Below are 15398 nucleotides of genomic sequence, written 5' to 3' on the forward strand. Positions count from 1 at the left end.
ACCTTCAGGAAACGCCTCAAGACCTGGCTGTTCGAGCAGTAGCAATCATATGTAATTATAACAAGGGTGTGACGTGTGTGGTAACGTGCTAACACTGGGTGTTCTATGTCCATGGGAACTTGGTAACTATGTGATGATGTATTAATAAAATGTATAATACATTATCACATGAAATATAGAATACCTAAGTGGCAGTTGGTCTTTGGAGTTATGTTTGGGTCCACATTGTATCTGCTGACTGGATAGGGCTTCTTTAGCTATCAATACTTAAATAAAGAACATTTTCTATTCACCGGGCCACCCGTTTATTGAACTTTTACATTTGTCGACGAGCGACGTGCTACGGAAAGTTACGTTTTCCACCGGGTAGCTTGATTGAGTGGAAGCCCTAACTCAGCGTGCGATCCGAAAATGAAATGAAATGAGCCCAGCGTTAAAGAAGAGACTGCTAAGCAGCGCAGCACCCGAAAACAAGGTGAGGCAGATATAAAACTGTAAAATATATTTTAAATACCTTCATGGGCATTTTCCTCAGCTCGCGTTGGCTTATCGTCCCTCGTTGGCCGATGATGAAGTGCATCTCGTGCTAGGACTCGCGAGCCAAGACGTTCAATGTTTCTTCACTACGCTGATGCCTACGACGAACAAACGTAATGATGCAACGCTTCCTCATGATGTTTGACAAGCGACTATCTCCATGGTAACAAACAAGAACACAACGGTGATGCCTTCGACGAACAAACGTAACAAAGCTTCTTCATGACGTTTGACAAGCGTTCAGGGTCTATCGCCATGGTAACAAACTAGAATTAAGACTGTCAGAGCACTTCTCTACACGTTGGAGCAGCCGGTGAGGGACATCAACAGAAGTGCGTTTCTAGCGGTGATACGCTTACCAGGAATGGATTTTTTTATATTTTTTTGATTCAAAGACAAATAATCACACCACAACAAAAGCTCATAACAAGGTTATATAAAGCGGAGATACAAACCAGTATTTCAAAACTCAGTATGACAATAATGTTTATGGTATGCTACGTAGCTAATTCCTACTGTAACAGAGTTTTCTAAAGTGTAAAAGCAGGTATGTGGCTGCAGGACGTAAGTGATTCTACAAGGTAACCAAGGCAATTAACCTGTTTTCCTCTCTGGTTCTGCGTCTCCCTTCTATGCTGTTCCGAATTTAGAGTGTCTGCACAGTTATTTTAACCAGAAAGACTGCAAGCACAACACGGATAACTATAATTTGTATAATAATCCTTCATTGTTTTTGTATTTTCCAGTGTTAAATGTCTTCAGAAGACTGTGAAGGATGCATACCACATTATCTGTAAACCATGTGCCAGTAAATTAGAGATTTGTGCCAAATGTGGGAAAAAAGAAGAAATTGTTGTTCCGTAAGTATAGCCACTTGTTTGTGATGACAGCACTTAATGTATATACGTATCTTTTTATAAATGGTTTCTATTCCACAATATTTTAGCCTGAATGTTTTGCAGGTCAAGGTTCTGTGTATAACAACAACTTGGCTTCTGAGAAATATGTTTTGGAGAAAGACGTTCTGTAGTGGTTAGTGTGTGTTGCTGTGGGATGAAACCCTGCACCCATTTTCAGCATGCTTTATTACAATAACACTGGAACATCAGTGTTTAATATAAAGGACTGAACTTTCCTTCAATGTCATTGTTTGCATCTGCTGCCCTAAGCAAGGGAATGTAGTATACAGGTGTGCCTTAGTGGCAATGTGGTACTGATTTTATTTTTTGCATGGTCTCTGCTGTAGATTCAGATGTTTGAAATGTCAGTCATTTTAATTATGTGACATAATCATTATCAGTAGCTGTTTTTATGGATCTAATAGTACTGAAATGTTCGATTATCTGAAGTCTCAACACTTATTTCACCACTATCAGAGGATATCTGGCCAAATATGTGCCCAAGGGATTTGTATCCACAAGACAGACTACTGATCTGCAACTGTTGAGACATGGAAATACAGCATTCAACCAAACACAATCTACCAGAGTGTCTAAGTGTCTTCAAACCACGAGTCATGGAATCCTCACTTTAACCTTACTAAGGAAGAGTTTGTTGATATGCCAACATTACATTATGGCTTTTTTCCAACACAATTTGCTAACCACTTGTATCTCTTTCATTTTTAACCAGAGCAGTATATGTGTACCTGAGGATCCCTTTTTCTTCTTCTGATCCCTGCAGTATAATTAGACCACATTACAAGCTTTACTTTCAAATGATCTTTAAAGAACATGATGCAGCCTCACAAATGAATGAAAAATGAAAAAAGTATGAGACACACCCATCACCCTTTACTGAGATAATCAGTATTTCATAACTTATTGAAGAGTAATTGTATCAAAGAGTAATTGAGAAGTCACATACACTGAGAGCCAGCTGTGTTGGGTTACTAGGAGTTATTCAGTGCCACATACACTAAACCTAACTAAGCTATTTTCCATTCCTTGAAGAGGACCAACGCAGACTGGTAATGCGGAACAGACGGGATAATAAAGTAATGTTTTTTTCTGAGTTGCTGCAAATTTGGACATGTAATCCATGCTTATCCTAAGAAGCCACCAAAGACCTAACCAAGGGATCGTGTCTGTCCTTGGAAAAAATAATTGAGAATATATGGACTTCTTCATGTGGATTAACCCGACACTGTTGATTATGGCACCACAAGTGTAGCCTTATTTTTATTTGATTATTAAGAAGTTTCATAGTATTCACATGCCCTATTTTGTTTACTTCAGAGCACTTGACAGAGGTGCAAAGATGTGAGAAACACCACAATATGTCAGAGAGAGTCCTGATGAACTAGTGAACTAGGTAACAAGGTCTGATGTGTTTCATTTGCGATCCAAGTTCTGTGTTAATTGCTGTTTCAAAGGAAACGCTGAAAAAGTTTATTTTTCAAAAGTTTCCTGAATGCCATATAATTGTGTATGGATAACAGATTGAGACTGTGGGCATTCCAGAATCTAGGTCCTTTTATGCCTAGTGAACGTCCTCTGTGATTCTTCCTCCTTAATTATCGTTGGTTGAACCGACAGGCTGACAGGGAGCAAAGGCTTTACTTAGGGTAAAAGAGTATGCCAGTTTCTCTAGTTATCCCAGCTCACTTTATGGAAGGTGCACAGGACTTTAAATTTGGCCCTGTCATCGACACAGACCTAATGGAGTGGTTTCAGGGTGGGTTTGATGTAGTCAAGCTTATGAAGAATTAGGTTAAGTCTGTCTGTCTGGTAATGAAGTCTGGCAATTTGTTTTTCAAGTCACTGCACATGTGATTCAAATAATCCAGTGCTGACTTGCTTATGGAAACATCTTCCTGCAGATTACTCACCTTAGGAATTGCCCTTTCAGGCTTCAGTGTGGCCAGAAAACCTTTTCTACAGAAATATCTCTCCAGGTGGTGCCATGTGGCTTCAGCTGCAAATTTGCCTTTGAACATGACAACACCAGACTATTTTAGGTGTTAACTGATGTGCCTGCACCAGGTGCTAGCATCAGTTTTTGCATGCAGGTCCAGGCCTCTCTATCAGTGTCTCACTGATCAAATTCTGCAGTACTTCAATATTGTTTTAGGTGAAATGTTTCCTCCAAAAATGTTAGTGCTTAAACCCTGTTGTAGAGACTACAAGATTTCCTTATTGGATCCACATGACATCTGCAGGATTGGAGCACAACGCAATGACCTGCATCTCCTACTCTTCTATATATCCGAAAACAAAGAAACCGTAAGAGGTCAAATAGTTTTTGGCCTAGTCCTTTAGAGGGAGTCCAAAGCAGTCGTGCTCTCCCCTCTGCCACCCCCTCCCCTGGCTACGTTCTATGCCCGGGAACAATCTCCCAAAAGATCTTCTCATAAAAAGTACAAGAAGTGCCATAGTAAGGACAAATCTTGTAAATGCCTTGCAGAATCAGCCCTCTTCTAAGGCTGTTCAGCATCACGGTGCCGTTCACCAACATTAGGCTCTTCTTCCTTATCAGAGCAAATTCCAGTGCCGGAGAAAATATGTCAGTAATTCTCTTCTTCATCTGTTGATCGTGTGCCAGTCAAGGCCTTCTTTCTTACCATGTTGGATTTGTTCAGGACACTTTAGTAACTCTCTGGGTGACTCACTAAATGCAGAGTGCTTTTTTGGCGATTCTGATGACTCAGACCACAACACCTCCCAACGTTCACCTCTATGGGCATATGCACCGGTGGCCAAGAAGACAGTTAAGGCTGAAATGGTGCCTTCCCTCTTTTGGCCTGCCCCTCCAGTGGCACCAACAATAGGCCCTCCCATTGAACTGATTATGTTTGAGAAAATTACTTGTGCGGTGAAAGACAGTATTAAGGAGCACTTCATTAATGTATTCTTGAAAGGGCACCTTTTTAAGGCTCATACGTTACTATCGATGGAGTAGGAGTTTGACTCTGACTCTGATACGCTTGCATTGGCAGTTAAGAATTATGGCTGTACAGAGGATGAGGACTCAGAAGTTGATAACCTCCTTCTACGGTTTAATACCAGTGTGGCTTGTATTTGAACGTACAAATCAGAGTTGCCTGGAAATTTAATTAAAAAGGGACACCCCTTACTCCTGTGGCCCTTCTTCAGAGGAAGTTTCCTTATGCAGACCTGTGATGCGAAAAGCAACTGAAATCATGGATTTGATCTTGCCCTTTGTAGAGGTGAAGTCTAACATTTTGACTGAGATCTTCCTAAGTGGAAGAGCCCTCACTACTATTTAGTGAGGAAGTCCTCAATCTTGTCATGGCTGCTTGGGAGAAAATAACCCTTCTCAGGCCTAGTGGTCCAGAGACAAGACACAAGATGCTGTTGGCTTACTCAAGGTGATCCATACCTTTTTGTCCTCCAAACCCTTACCCAGAAAGCTTCTTTTTCTAAGCAAAACCTAAATGCCTTTCGTATGACATCTCCAAAAAGAGAGCTGAAGAAACTTGATTTTGGGGGCTGAAAGGTCTTTGCTTCCATAGCCTTACCGTCTGAACTGTGGCTGGGACCTGCCTTGTGGGCTGATATGTTCACACTTAGCGGGAATTGACAAAGCTTGCAGTAATCAGCTTCCCAGATATGAAGAAGCAGTTCTCCAATTTGGTCAGCAGTGATTTTGGACCCCTCTAAGTATATACTGATGTGTGGTTTGGATTCTGAGGACACTCTAGCATAGTTTATGGTAAAATCATCCTTCAGTGGCATGCCTAAATGCATTCCACTGGCTTCTTAGAAGGTGCCCGTGCCATACTTATAGACATGACCTTCGATAGCAAGAAGCTGTTGTGAGAGACGTCTGACTCCTACCTGGAAGGCTTGAAAACCGGCAGAGCCACTGCTTGCTTGCATGGCACAGTCTCGCCAAGTGAGTTAATTCCATCAGAAGTATAAGAAGCTTTGTGGCTATTCCAGAACAGTATGGTCCAGACAGAGGCACCTTCACAGTCCCTCCAGACACCCCATCAACTGTACCGTTGCTTTCAGGGCAGGTCTGGATCTAGGGGATACTACAGCCAGCAGCAGTAGCAAAACTAGTCCCAGCCTCTAAACCTCTGCGACTCCTCTCCTTACACCGCTGTCTTTGTGTGGGGATTCCTCCCATTTTCCACCTGTTGGGAGAAGATCACAGCACATTGCTGGGTCACACAGCTAATTAGCAAGGGCTACTCCCTACCTTTCCTTTCCTTCCAGAGCAGCCGCCATCTAGCAGGACTTGCTTCCCAGCACACCCCAACAGTTTGGAAGCAGAAGTTCTTGCCCTCCTGGGCCAAACAGACACTAGTAGAAACACAGTGATTTCGGACCCATTCTAGATCTCCACCTTTTTGAGTAATTTATTCTCCATGACAAGTTCAGTCTTTTGTCCACAAGACATATTTTGCTGACCTTGGGCTAATTTTATGGCGTCCCAAACCTCCAAAATGTCTATTTTGTCATCCAATTCTCTTGCCTACTTACACCACCTGAGGTTCACTATGGTAATCCAGGAATATCAGTTCACAAATTATCATTGATTAATTTTCATCTTGGGAGTTGTGGTGGTCTCAATACGGCGATCTGGAGTCCATGTAGTTCCATACTTGGACAGCTAGCCAGTGAAAGTGGAGTCCCTGGTGCAGCTCAGCCAACACTTACAGTGAACAATGACCCTTCTTCACAATTTGGGATTTACCATCAACATCCAAAATCCCATGTCACTCAAACACAGAGGAACCTTGATAGGAGTGTTGTTAGACGCAAATGATACAAAGACTATTCTTCCTCAGTGGATCATAAATGTTCAGCAGATCATTACATTTCTGCCTCAGGCATGGATTCCTGTAGGTGCCAGACAATACCATGATCCAAAAATGCCTGAGTTTGTACTTGTATGCTAGATGCTCTTTTTTGTTGAGTTGCTCTAGTACGCATCACTTCTGTGCAAAATTCTTTATATTTCCTCCTAATTAATCTAGTTTAACAACTGTATGGCCATTACATTTTTTGTGATTCAAATTTCTCTTTATAACAGTAATGGTTTTCACTTTGTTTTGACCTATTATATTTTGGACCTGATGCACACATTTTATGGTTGTGGCACTTCCTTCTTTCTAGTGGTTGAAGAGAATAAATTCTGTATATTCACCAAGCAGCTATGTATACATAGCGGATTGAGAGCATTAATCAAGTGTATCATCATTGTGGGCTGCCAATAGTACCATTCTGAAAGACATGTCTACAACATTCTTTCATTAGACTACAGCTGTATATACATGCTGGGATTTCAAATGTTCTCGCTTTTCTATACAAAATGTGTTCCTTACTTCTTATAAAGTCATAAAACTGGGTTTACCTCAGTTTATTAATGCCTCAAACAAGGATTTTAGGGACTGATTTAGATATCTGCGGAGGGGAATACCCCACCACAAAAGTGAGGGATATCCCATCCTCTGTATTGCAATCCCCTTATATACTAAGAGGATTGTAATACGTCAGAGGAGATATTAGTCACGGTTGTGACAGTGTATTCCCTCTGCCGACATCTAAATCAGGCCCTTATTGTTCTGCTAAATTGGCCCCTTTTAGAAACTGTGTACTATGGTGATCCAAGGTTTTTACCCTGAAGTTAGCATTTATGGCAGTCGTCATTTACCTCAACAAGGAGACTTTGTGAAGTAATTAGTTTTCCTTAGGGATTCAGTTACGACATTCACAGTGATACATCTATTCTTCGGACTGAGTCAGCAACACTTACCTAAATGGTGTTCCACTTTTTATAAATGAATCAATTTCTTTGATTCTTTTTATTTTAATTTCACAAAGCTTATGTTAATTTCACAAGGCTGTGAAACCATTATTTGGAGAGTTTACCTTATTAACCTACACAACTGATTGTGCATACTCAGTCCAAACGTTGCCATCAGATGTGGTGTAACGCAAAATGATGAGGCCCCCCTGCAGGAACCCAAATCCCTGGAGCATAGGGGGCCCCTAACCTTATATAGATTCATTGTCATTGGGTGAATGCCCCCCCACTGAAATGCTAGGGGCCCTTGGAGGTTTAGGGCCCCCTATGCTTCAAGGACTTGTGTTCCCCCAACTGTCAGTAATGTCTGACAGGAATTCAGATTTGAGGGTAATCCTCAGTAATTCTTTATTGTCCATTGTCTACAAACGTTATATATTTAGAGAGATAGTGCAGCATTCCTCATATATTGTTTCCACTTGGCACATCACCTTTTTGAGGGTTATATGTATGGAGCAATGTGCAAGATTGCAGTGTTGTTAAGACAGCAGTCTTCTGAAATGCTCTCTAAAGAAACAAACAAATTGACTATCTGGAGATCACCTCAAGCCTTCTGCAATATCCCTGTTTGCATTTAGATAGGACTGTTGATTCATAGATGGGTCAGGCTTCCATCAGAAAATCGTTAGATAGTGGTTCTTTTATTGATCTCCCCTTCTTTTTTTTCTTCTAACTGGCTACTTCTCTCCTCTGAGTGAGAGGAGATGTGGTGAAGTGTTGAAGTTGCTGACTGTATGACTGGCAGACGATAGTACTGAGTGAACAGACAACATCAGTCAATCCTTTTTCATGAGTTACATACCACACAGAGGCTTATTCCTAGAGTAACATGTACACCACTGCTCAGCGTCAGGGCTTAGCCTTCACCTTTTTTCCATCGAGCAGCTGAGGAAGGCAAAACATGTCAGTGAGTTGCTCCTATTTCTAAGCAACTGTTTAGCGATGCCAAAAGCTTGAAGTCTACAAGGCATTCATTTTTGAGGCATGCTGCTCAGGAAACGATACACCGTGGCGGATCCTTCGCAATGGCGAAGGAGCGTCGCCCCCCGGCTAAGCCAGGAGATGAAAGATAAAACAATGTTTAATTATCGTTTTATCTTTCATCTGCTGGCTCAGCCAGCAACGGGTTCAGGGTGGGGAGAAGGAATGGAGTGCACTAAGTGCGCATGTGTGTTTGGCCAGCAGTCTCAGGCTAGGATTAGCATAAAAGTAGCACCAGGATTTCTGGGGAGCCTCTGCTGGTGTCCCAGCACAGGCTGGGACACGACAAGAAGACCAGAGGAGCAACGCTGCAGGAGGCGGCAACGGGAAAAGGTAAACTTTGCAGTGGTCGCCGATGCAATACACATCTAGCCTGCCTGTCGCCTGACACTGACGTTATAACCATGTCCGATTCAAACGTCAGGCAGGGAGATGCACCTGCTAGGGTGGTACGAGTGGATCTAAAGTGCGATTCCTAATGGGACACAAATAGACCTACTTCATGCATATTAATGAGGTAGGTCTCAATTTGCCACCCTTAGAAAGCACAGCCATCACAGGGATGGTGGCCTACTGGGGTCAGCAGAGCCCCATTTCTTGTTGTTTCTAAATAAAGCACTATTTTTAACGGGTTGCTTTTAAAGAGAAAAATGAAACTTTGCTGTTTCATTTTTAAGAGTAAGCAGTGGTCCGTAGGGCCACTACCTGCTCTTACAAAATATTATTTTTTACTTTCTTAAAAGGGGAGGAGTCCCTTTATGTGTGGGTTACCACCAGTTTTAAACTGATGGCAAAGTATTACTGTTTTGCGACCAGAATCCGGTCCCAAAACAGTAATACATACCATACCAATTCGGTATTTGGAAGGCACACCCTAATCATGCCCCTTCCAAATACCGAATCAAAAATGCAAAATGTGATTGAATCGCATAATGCCTTTTGTGCATTAGAAAGTGTTCTTCCAGTTGCAAACGGCCCGAATCTCTGAATCGGGTGTTTGCGACCGGAAACATGCATTGTACATCTGGCCCTAAGACACCAAGAAAGGGTCCACCACATTCGTTACCTCTTGGGACCCCCCAATTTTACGAATATTGGGTGTTTCTGAACAAATCTCTTCATACATCTATGCCTCGTTTCTGGTACATGCCAAAATTGCATATGTCTAACACCTGGCTGATAACAATCATGTAGAAAATGAAATTGGACCATATTGCTGAAACTGAAAACACCTGGATGCATTTCTGTGTGCTGTTGTGTGCTTCATTTTTCCCCACTCACTCAGTCTCTCTTTTGAACAGCCCACGTTCTAAAGAATTTCCAATACTAAAGCAAACAAAACTTGGTTTCCAGCAACATAGATTTTCTAGAATCAGTATTTTATTTATGACTGCATGCATTCCAGTGTTCTTTAGTGTTTCATTGTTCCTCTCTTACCAAGAGGAATTATGATCTCGTCATCATCACCGGGAAAATAAGAACCAAACAAAATCATGAAGTTACAAATGTAACTTTTTCTAGTACCTTTGCCTAATGAGCTGAGACTTTACAAGTAGGTTGTTACCTATACTGGAGCACCAATGTTGTAGGTAAGTAGCGTCTTCATGGTTAAATTAATTGTTATAATGAATCCCAACCCGATGTAAAAAAAAAATCTACTGTTTGTGTCAAAGTGGCAAAGGGAATTCCATATTTTGAATCAAATAGTGGATTTTCTCTGTAAATCCTTTTTTGGGGTTGCCAGCATCAGCTGCCAAACAACAAAACAGATTTTGAGTAATGCACTCTCTTCATCCAGCAGGTAATGATGCCTAAACTCGTGCCAGTGTAGAGATTTATTGTTTTATCATATTTTCATTAAAAATAAGTTACAAAGGGCATGACTTAGACAAATGAAGGGCCAGATGTAGGAAAGGATTTGCAACTCGCAAACGGCAAAAACTGCCGTTTGCGAGTTGCAAATCGCATTTTCCTATGCAGAAATGCATTCTGCGAGTCGGACCGACTCGCAAAATGCATTTCAGAATCGCAAATAGGAAGGGGTGTTCCCTTCCTATTTGCGATTCCTAGTGGTATGCAATACCATTTGCGACCGCATATGCGGTCGCAAATGGTGTTGCAGTTACCATCCACTTCAAGTGGATGGTAACCCACTCGCAAATTGGAAGGGGTCCCCATGGGACCCCTTCCAGTTTGTGAATGGACCCAAAAACATTTTTTCAGGGCAGGGAGTGGTCCAAGGGACCACTCCCTGCCCTGAAAAAATACCGAAACTAAAGGTTTCGTTTTTTTTTTTAAGTGCAGCTCGTTTTCCTTTAAGGAAAACGGGCTACACTTAAAAAAAAAAAAAAACTGCTTTATTTAAAGCAGTCACGAACACGGAGGTCTGCTGACTACAGCAGGCCTCCATGTTTGCGAGTGCCCATAGTCGGTATGGGGCCGCAATTTGCGACCCACCTCATTAATATTAATGAGGTGGGTCATTGCGACCCCATACCGACTCGCAGACGGTGTCTGAGACACCGTTCTGCATTACATTTTGCGAGTTGCAAATAGCGAGTCGCTAAGACTCGCTATTTGCAACTCGCAAAATGCTTCTTTACTACATCTGGCCCGAAGTTCTTAAATGAAATATACGTATACATAATAGGCCACAGCTTTTAACAAGAATAGGTGCGCTGCCATTCTCCATCCAACCAATAAAGGAACGCCCTAAACCCCCTCCACCTTGCACCCCAAAAATCTGTTGATCATTATTCATTGAATTACAGTGTGTATCAAAGTCTACAACTACAATCATTTCTCCAATCAGCTGAACTCATGTACTCAGAGTTTATATACTCACAACACCCCCATCTGACTACACATAATGCTCTTGGTTGTGGTGTGCAATCCAGTCTGGAAGGCCCCTCTACACGTAATCCAGTAGTGGTTTTCATTGTTAGCGAGGTTCTGTAAGAGAACACACTTGAGATAGGGCTTAAAAGTCTAACACAAGTTTATTGCAAAATAGTCAGCAAGCATCAAAAATAAGTATGGCAGAATACGTAATCAATGGACTGAAGCTTCAATTCCATCTCTGCCCCCCCCAGCCAAATCAGTTGGAGCAATGCACTGCTAAAAGTCATGCATTTTGGTGCTACATATATACACTTTTTCTCAATGCAAGTAAATGGAAGTAGTTACACATGAGAAACAGAATCCTACAGATAGGGACTAATAAGTAGGTTCTGGGCTATTTTCATGGGAAGAATGTAGGAAGGCTTTAAGAAGCTGATACATGTTTCTTGAACAAAAGGCTTTTCTCTACTACTTTCTGTAATCCTAACTTCAGTGTGCCAACTTCAGAACTAGGCTACGCCTACTAGAATGCTTGTGTTAAAATGTACAATAAAGAAGATTATTGTTTATTTAAACTTTGTTTAACTGTGCCATAATGCTAACGCTTCCATCCGATACAAACATATAATCACAACTGATTAATAAAACATATCAGCACATTGTTAAGACAAATGTGTAGATTTGCATTCATTGATAAGCGATCATTATGACATATAAGTGTATGAATTCATGTTCTTACCATGTTGCCCCAACCTGCATATGTTCTTCCTTATTTTGCTAATCAGATGCTCGATGTTAATATGTTCCATAACCTCTGGTGATATTGTGTCAAAGAAGGCAGATCCCTTTTTTTTACTGGGATGCAATCACCAACTTGCCTACTCCAAACACTGCTAGATCAATAATATCTGTTCTCAACATTTGGTTCCAGTTTCCCATGCACAAACATAGTATCAGTACTCATGTGGTATTGGAAGAATGATAACCCACAATCTCTTTAACTGCATATTTAATTCCTGACCAAAACACTAGTACATTAAGGCATTCCCACCAAACGTTAAGGTACCTACTATCCTGAACTCATCTTTTGCAACAGCCAGGGCTCACTACATCCTGTGCAATTTGGAGGTAGTGTAATACCAGCATTAAGGGATATTGTAGAGGGCTTTCCTATTCCATTTGTTCGCAGAGCTGGAGTGGAGATCCAGCTAAAACACTTCACATGCTCTGCAAGTAATGTATTTTTGTTGCTTTCCCATTTCTTTGTGCATGTCCAATGGGGTGTTGTACTGGTCTCCAGAATAATTGAGTTTAATTTAAACACAGCACTCTTCAATGGTGTAACTGAAATGAACATTTTCTCAAATAATATTTTGTGGATGTAGACTCATTTTCGTTGAGCGGTGCAGTGGCCAGTGTCTGAGCTGGGCGTAATGTAATCCTTCAGATTCGCTAATAGACCTGCTTCTGTTGGAGGAAGGATTTGATTATATCTTTACTAAACGGATGAGCCTATTGTTTAAAAAAAAATCTATATTCGGCAACATGGCCCAAAAAAGCCGTAAAAGTACATAAAAACACTTCAGCAGCACATAAGGGGCCAGATGTAGCAAGCAGTTTTGCCCATTCTGTGTCTATGGGAAAATGTGTTCGTACATATGGCCATAATACATTAAAAACAATGATGATAAAATGAATAAACACACCAAATCTACTCAATTCATGTTCACTTCAATATATTTCCTTAAATGTATGGCTCCCCATATATAAAGTGCAGTACTAAAACAGACTAGAGGGTTATCAAGTGCTAGAATATAGCGTAAAGCTATATTATAATCCCTAGTATTCTAAGCGAGAAAGATGTGTTTTAAATAGTGTCTTCTCAAACCCTCATAAAATCCACAGAATAAAGTGCTGTGTGCTTTGCATTTAAACTCCATCACAAGGACAAATGGCCGTAACTAACGGACGTTTTTTTCATTTCCGGAAAGGCAACTAAGTGATGTACAGTGCCCAACCGCAGTCTGATTAAAACATAGCGATGCTGGATATTGGTTACCCAGTTCAAATCGGGATGGCATCCTTCATAAACCATTAGCCATATACGAAACAACAGTATATTTCCAAGCTTCTTCACGCATCCGGTTTTTCTGTCTATAAGTTAGGAGGGAAGCTTGGACTATACTCATCTGTAATGCGAAGGTCTATTGAGGATCATACTTAACTGATATATATTAAGCAATTTATTTAACAATACATTTATATATGAGAATTAGGGAATTCTAACAGTATAATTGTGGCTAAGCAGTTTAGAATAATAGATTTAGTAAAACCAGTTTCGGTTTTTGCCCAAATAGACTGCCAAACGAAAAGGAGTTTCATCAAAAGTAAACCTTCCAAAACATTCTGTCCAGCCTCTGTGTGAGCTATAAAAGTGGAGGCAGAGGCGGGAACACATAGCAGGCACCTGAGGAAGGAGTTCTATCTAAAGGGAAATGCAAGGAGCGTAACCCCACAAGGTCCCTGCCAAAGGTAACAGTAGACAACCATCTTGCTGTACATATTTCAACCATTTCCTTGACTGGCCTGCTTCCAATTTTACATTCAAACTTAGACTCCTTCACATATTTGAGTCATCCGCAGGCGAGTATTTTCAATCTGTTGTGTCCATGATCCGTTGTTGATAGATAGGATCCCTAAATAACTAAATGAATTAACACTTGCGATAGGAGAACCCCCAATGAAGAAAGTCCTACACTTATGCAGTTTTGTTCCACAAGCCATCATGTAATTTTTTTGTCTTATCAATTTTCCTGTCTTCCATCAAATTCCCAAAAGCATCTATCAGTTTCTGTAAACAAATGGGCGTCCTTGATAACAGGACAGCATAGTCAGCATACAGTAAAACAGGTACCAGGGGACTGTGGGCAGTAGGTGCGTCAGCCTACAGAGTCTGAAGGGTACTATTGACCCCATTAATGAAAAGCGAAAATAGGAATGGTGCCAATACACACGCCTATCTAATTCCTCTCTTAATCTTAAACAGAGGGGAACATTCCCCATTCTGCCATACTGAACCATTGAGGGCAAGTTCTCATATAGTCGTTAAAGAAAATTAACTATAGCCCTCGGGGCAACCAAAGATATTAGCGTGGACCAGAGAATTGAGTGGTCTACCAAATTAAAGGCACTGCTTAAGTCGGCGAAACATAGAAAAAGGCATCCTTCCTTAGCTTTGGTATACTTCCCTATGAGCAATTCAAGATTGATACATTGCTCTATAATTCCCAGGCCTTTCATGAATCTGTTTTGCACTTTGATACTGATATAATTATCCTCTGCCACTCCTCAGGTCTACTCAAGAGGACCTTACCCCTTAGTTTGGCTGAGAAATCCAAAAGAGAGATAGGGTGATAGCATTTAGAGTCAGATTTGTTTCCCTTTTTAAAGCTAGGGACACACGCGGCCCGTCCTTTAGGGTGGAGGGGCCACACCCCCCCCACCTTTTGCACCTCATGAAGAGTGCCGGTCAGGCTGAACAAAGCTCAGCCTGACAGACACGCTTCATGTTCAGCTCAGGCAGCTAGGAGCAGACATGCGCAATTTGTGCAGACCCCTGGCTGCCTGAGCTGAACTTTGCTGGGCTGAAAAGGTCACAGCTCCTGTGGGCGTGACCTCCTCAGCTCAGCAAAAGTGCCTCGAGGCCTTTCCCTGGGTGACGAGGGAAGCGTCACCCATTGACTTCGACCTGGGTGCTTCAGGTTTAAGTCCTGAAGCGCCCAGGGCGAGTGTCAGTCAGTGACACCTCGTCACAGACTGGGGTGGGATCAGCAGTCTCACTGACCCCATCCCTCTCTGTGACAAAGTTGGGACTGCTGCCTTCCCTCATTGGGTGACCTAAGGTCAGCCAGTGAGGGAAGGCAGCAGTCCCAACCCTCCTGGGACCTCCGAGGCTGAAGGTAAGTGTGTGTGTGTGTGTGTGATCTTTTTAGATGAATATTTGATGCATGCATGTATGTTTGAATGTTGATGAGTGTTGTTAATGGATGTGCATGCGTGTGTGCGTGTGAAAGAATGTGTGAGTATGCTTTCTGCCCGCCTCCCTCCCCTTAAAACTGCCGGCCGCCATAGGCTAGGGACTATAACTGATACGGCCAGAGGGGGAGGAATTGAGCCCTCAACAGCCACATTAAGTACCCTGGTCAAGAAACTCCCTCAGAGCTTTAAATGCATCAATAGGTACCTCATCCGGTCCTGGTGCC

At 41.8% G+C, this 15398-nt stretch overlaps 1 protein-coding gene across 1 annotated transcript in view; it reads left to right on the plus strand.

Annotated features, from left to right (window-relative positions):
* The window catches only part of C1_1H9orf85 (chromosome 1_1 C9orf85 homolog), a 347742-nt gene that overhangs the window by 316785 nt on the left and 15559 nt on the right, over positions 1–15398 (plus strand). Inside the window, exon 4 of the mRNA XM_069228924.1 lies at positions 1284–1397. Coding sequence (XP_069085025.1) covers positions 1284–1397 — 114 coding nt within the window. The remainder of the gene's footprint in view (positions 1–1283; positions 1398–15398) is intronic.

The sequence above is a fragment of the Pleurodeles waltl genome, chromosome 1_1, assembly GCF_031143425.1.
Source record: "Pleurodeles waltl isolate 20211129_DDA chromosome 1_1, aPleWal1.hap1.20221129, whole genome shotgun sequence".
NCBI lineage: Eukaryota > Metazoa > Chordata > Amphibia > Caudata > Salamandridae > Pleurodeles > Pleurodeles waltl.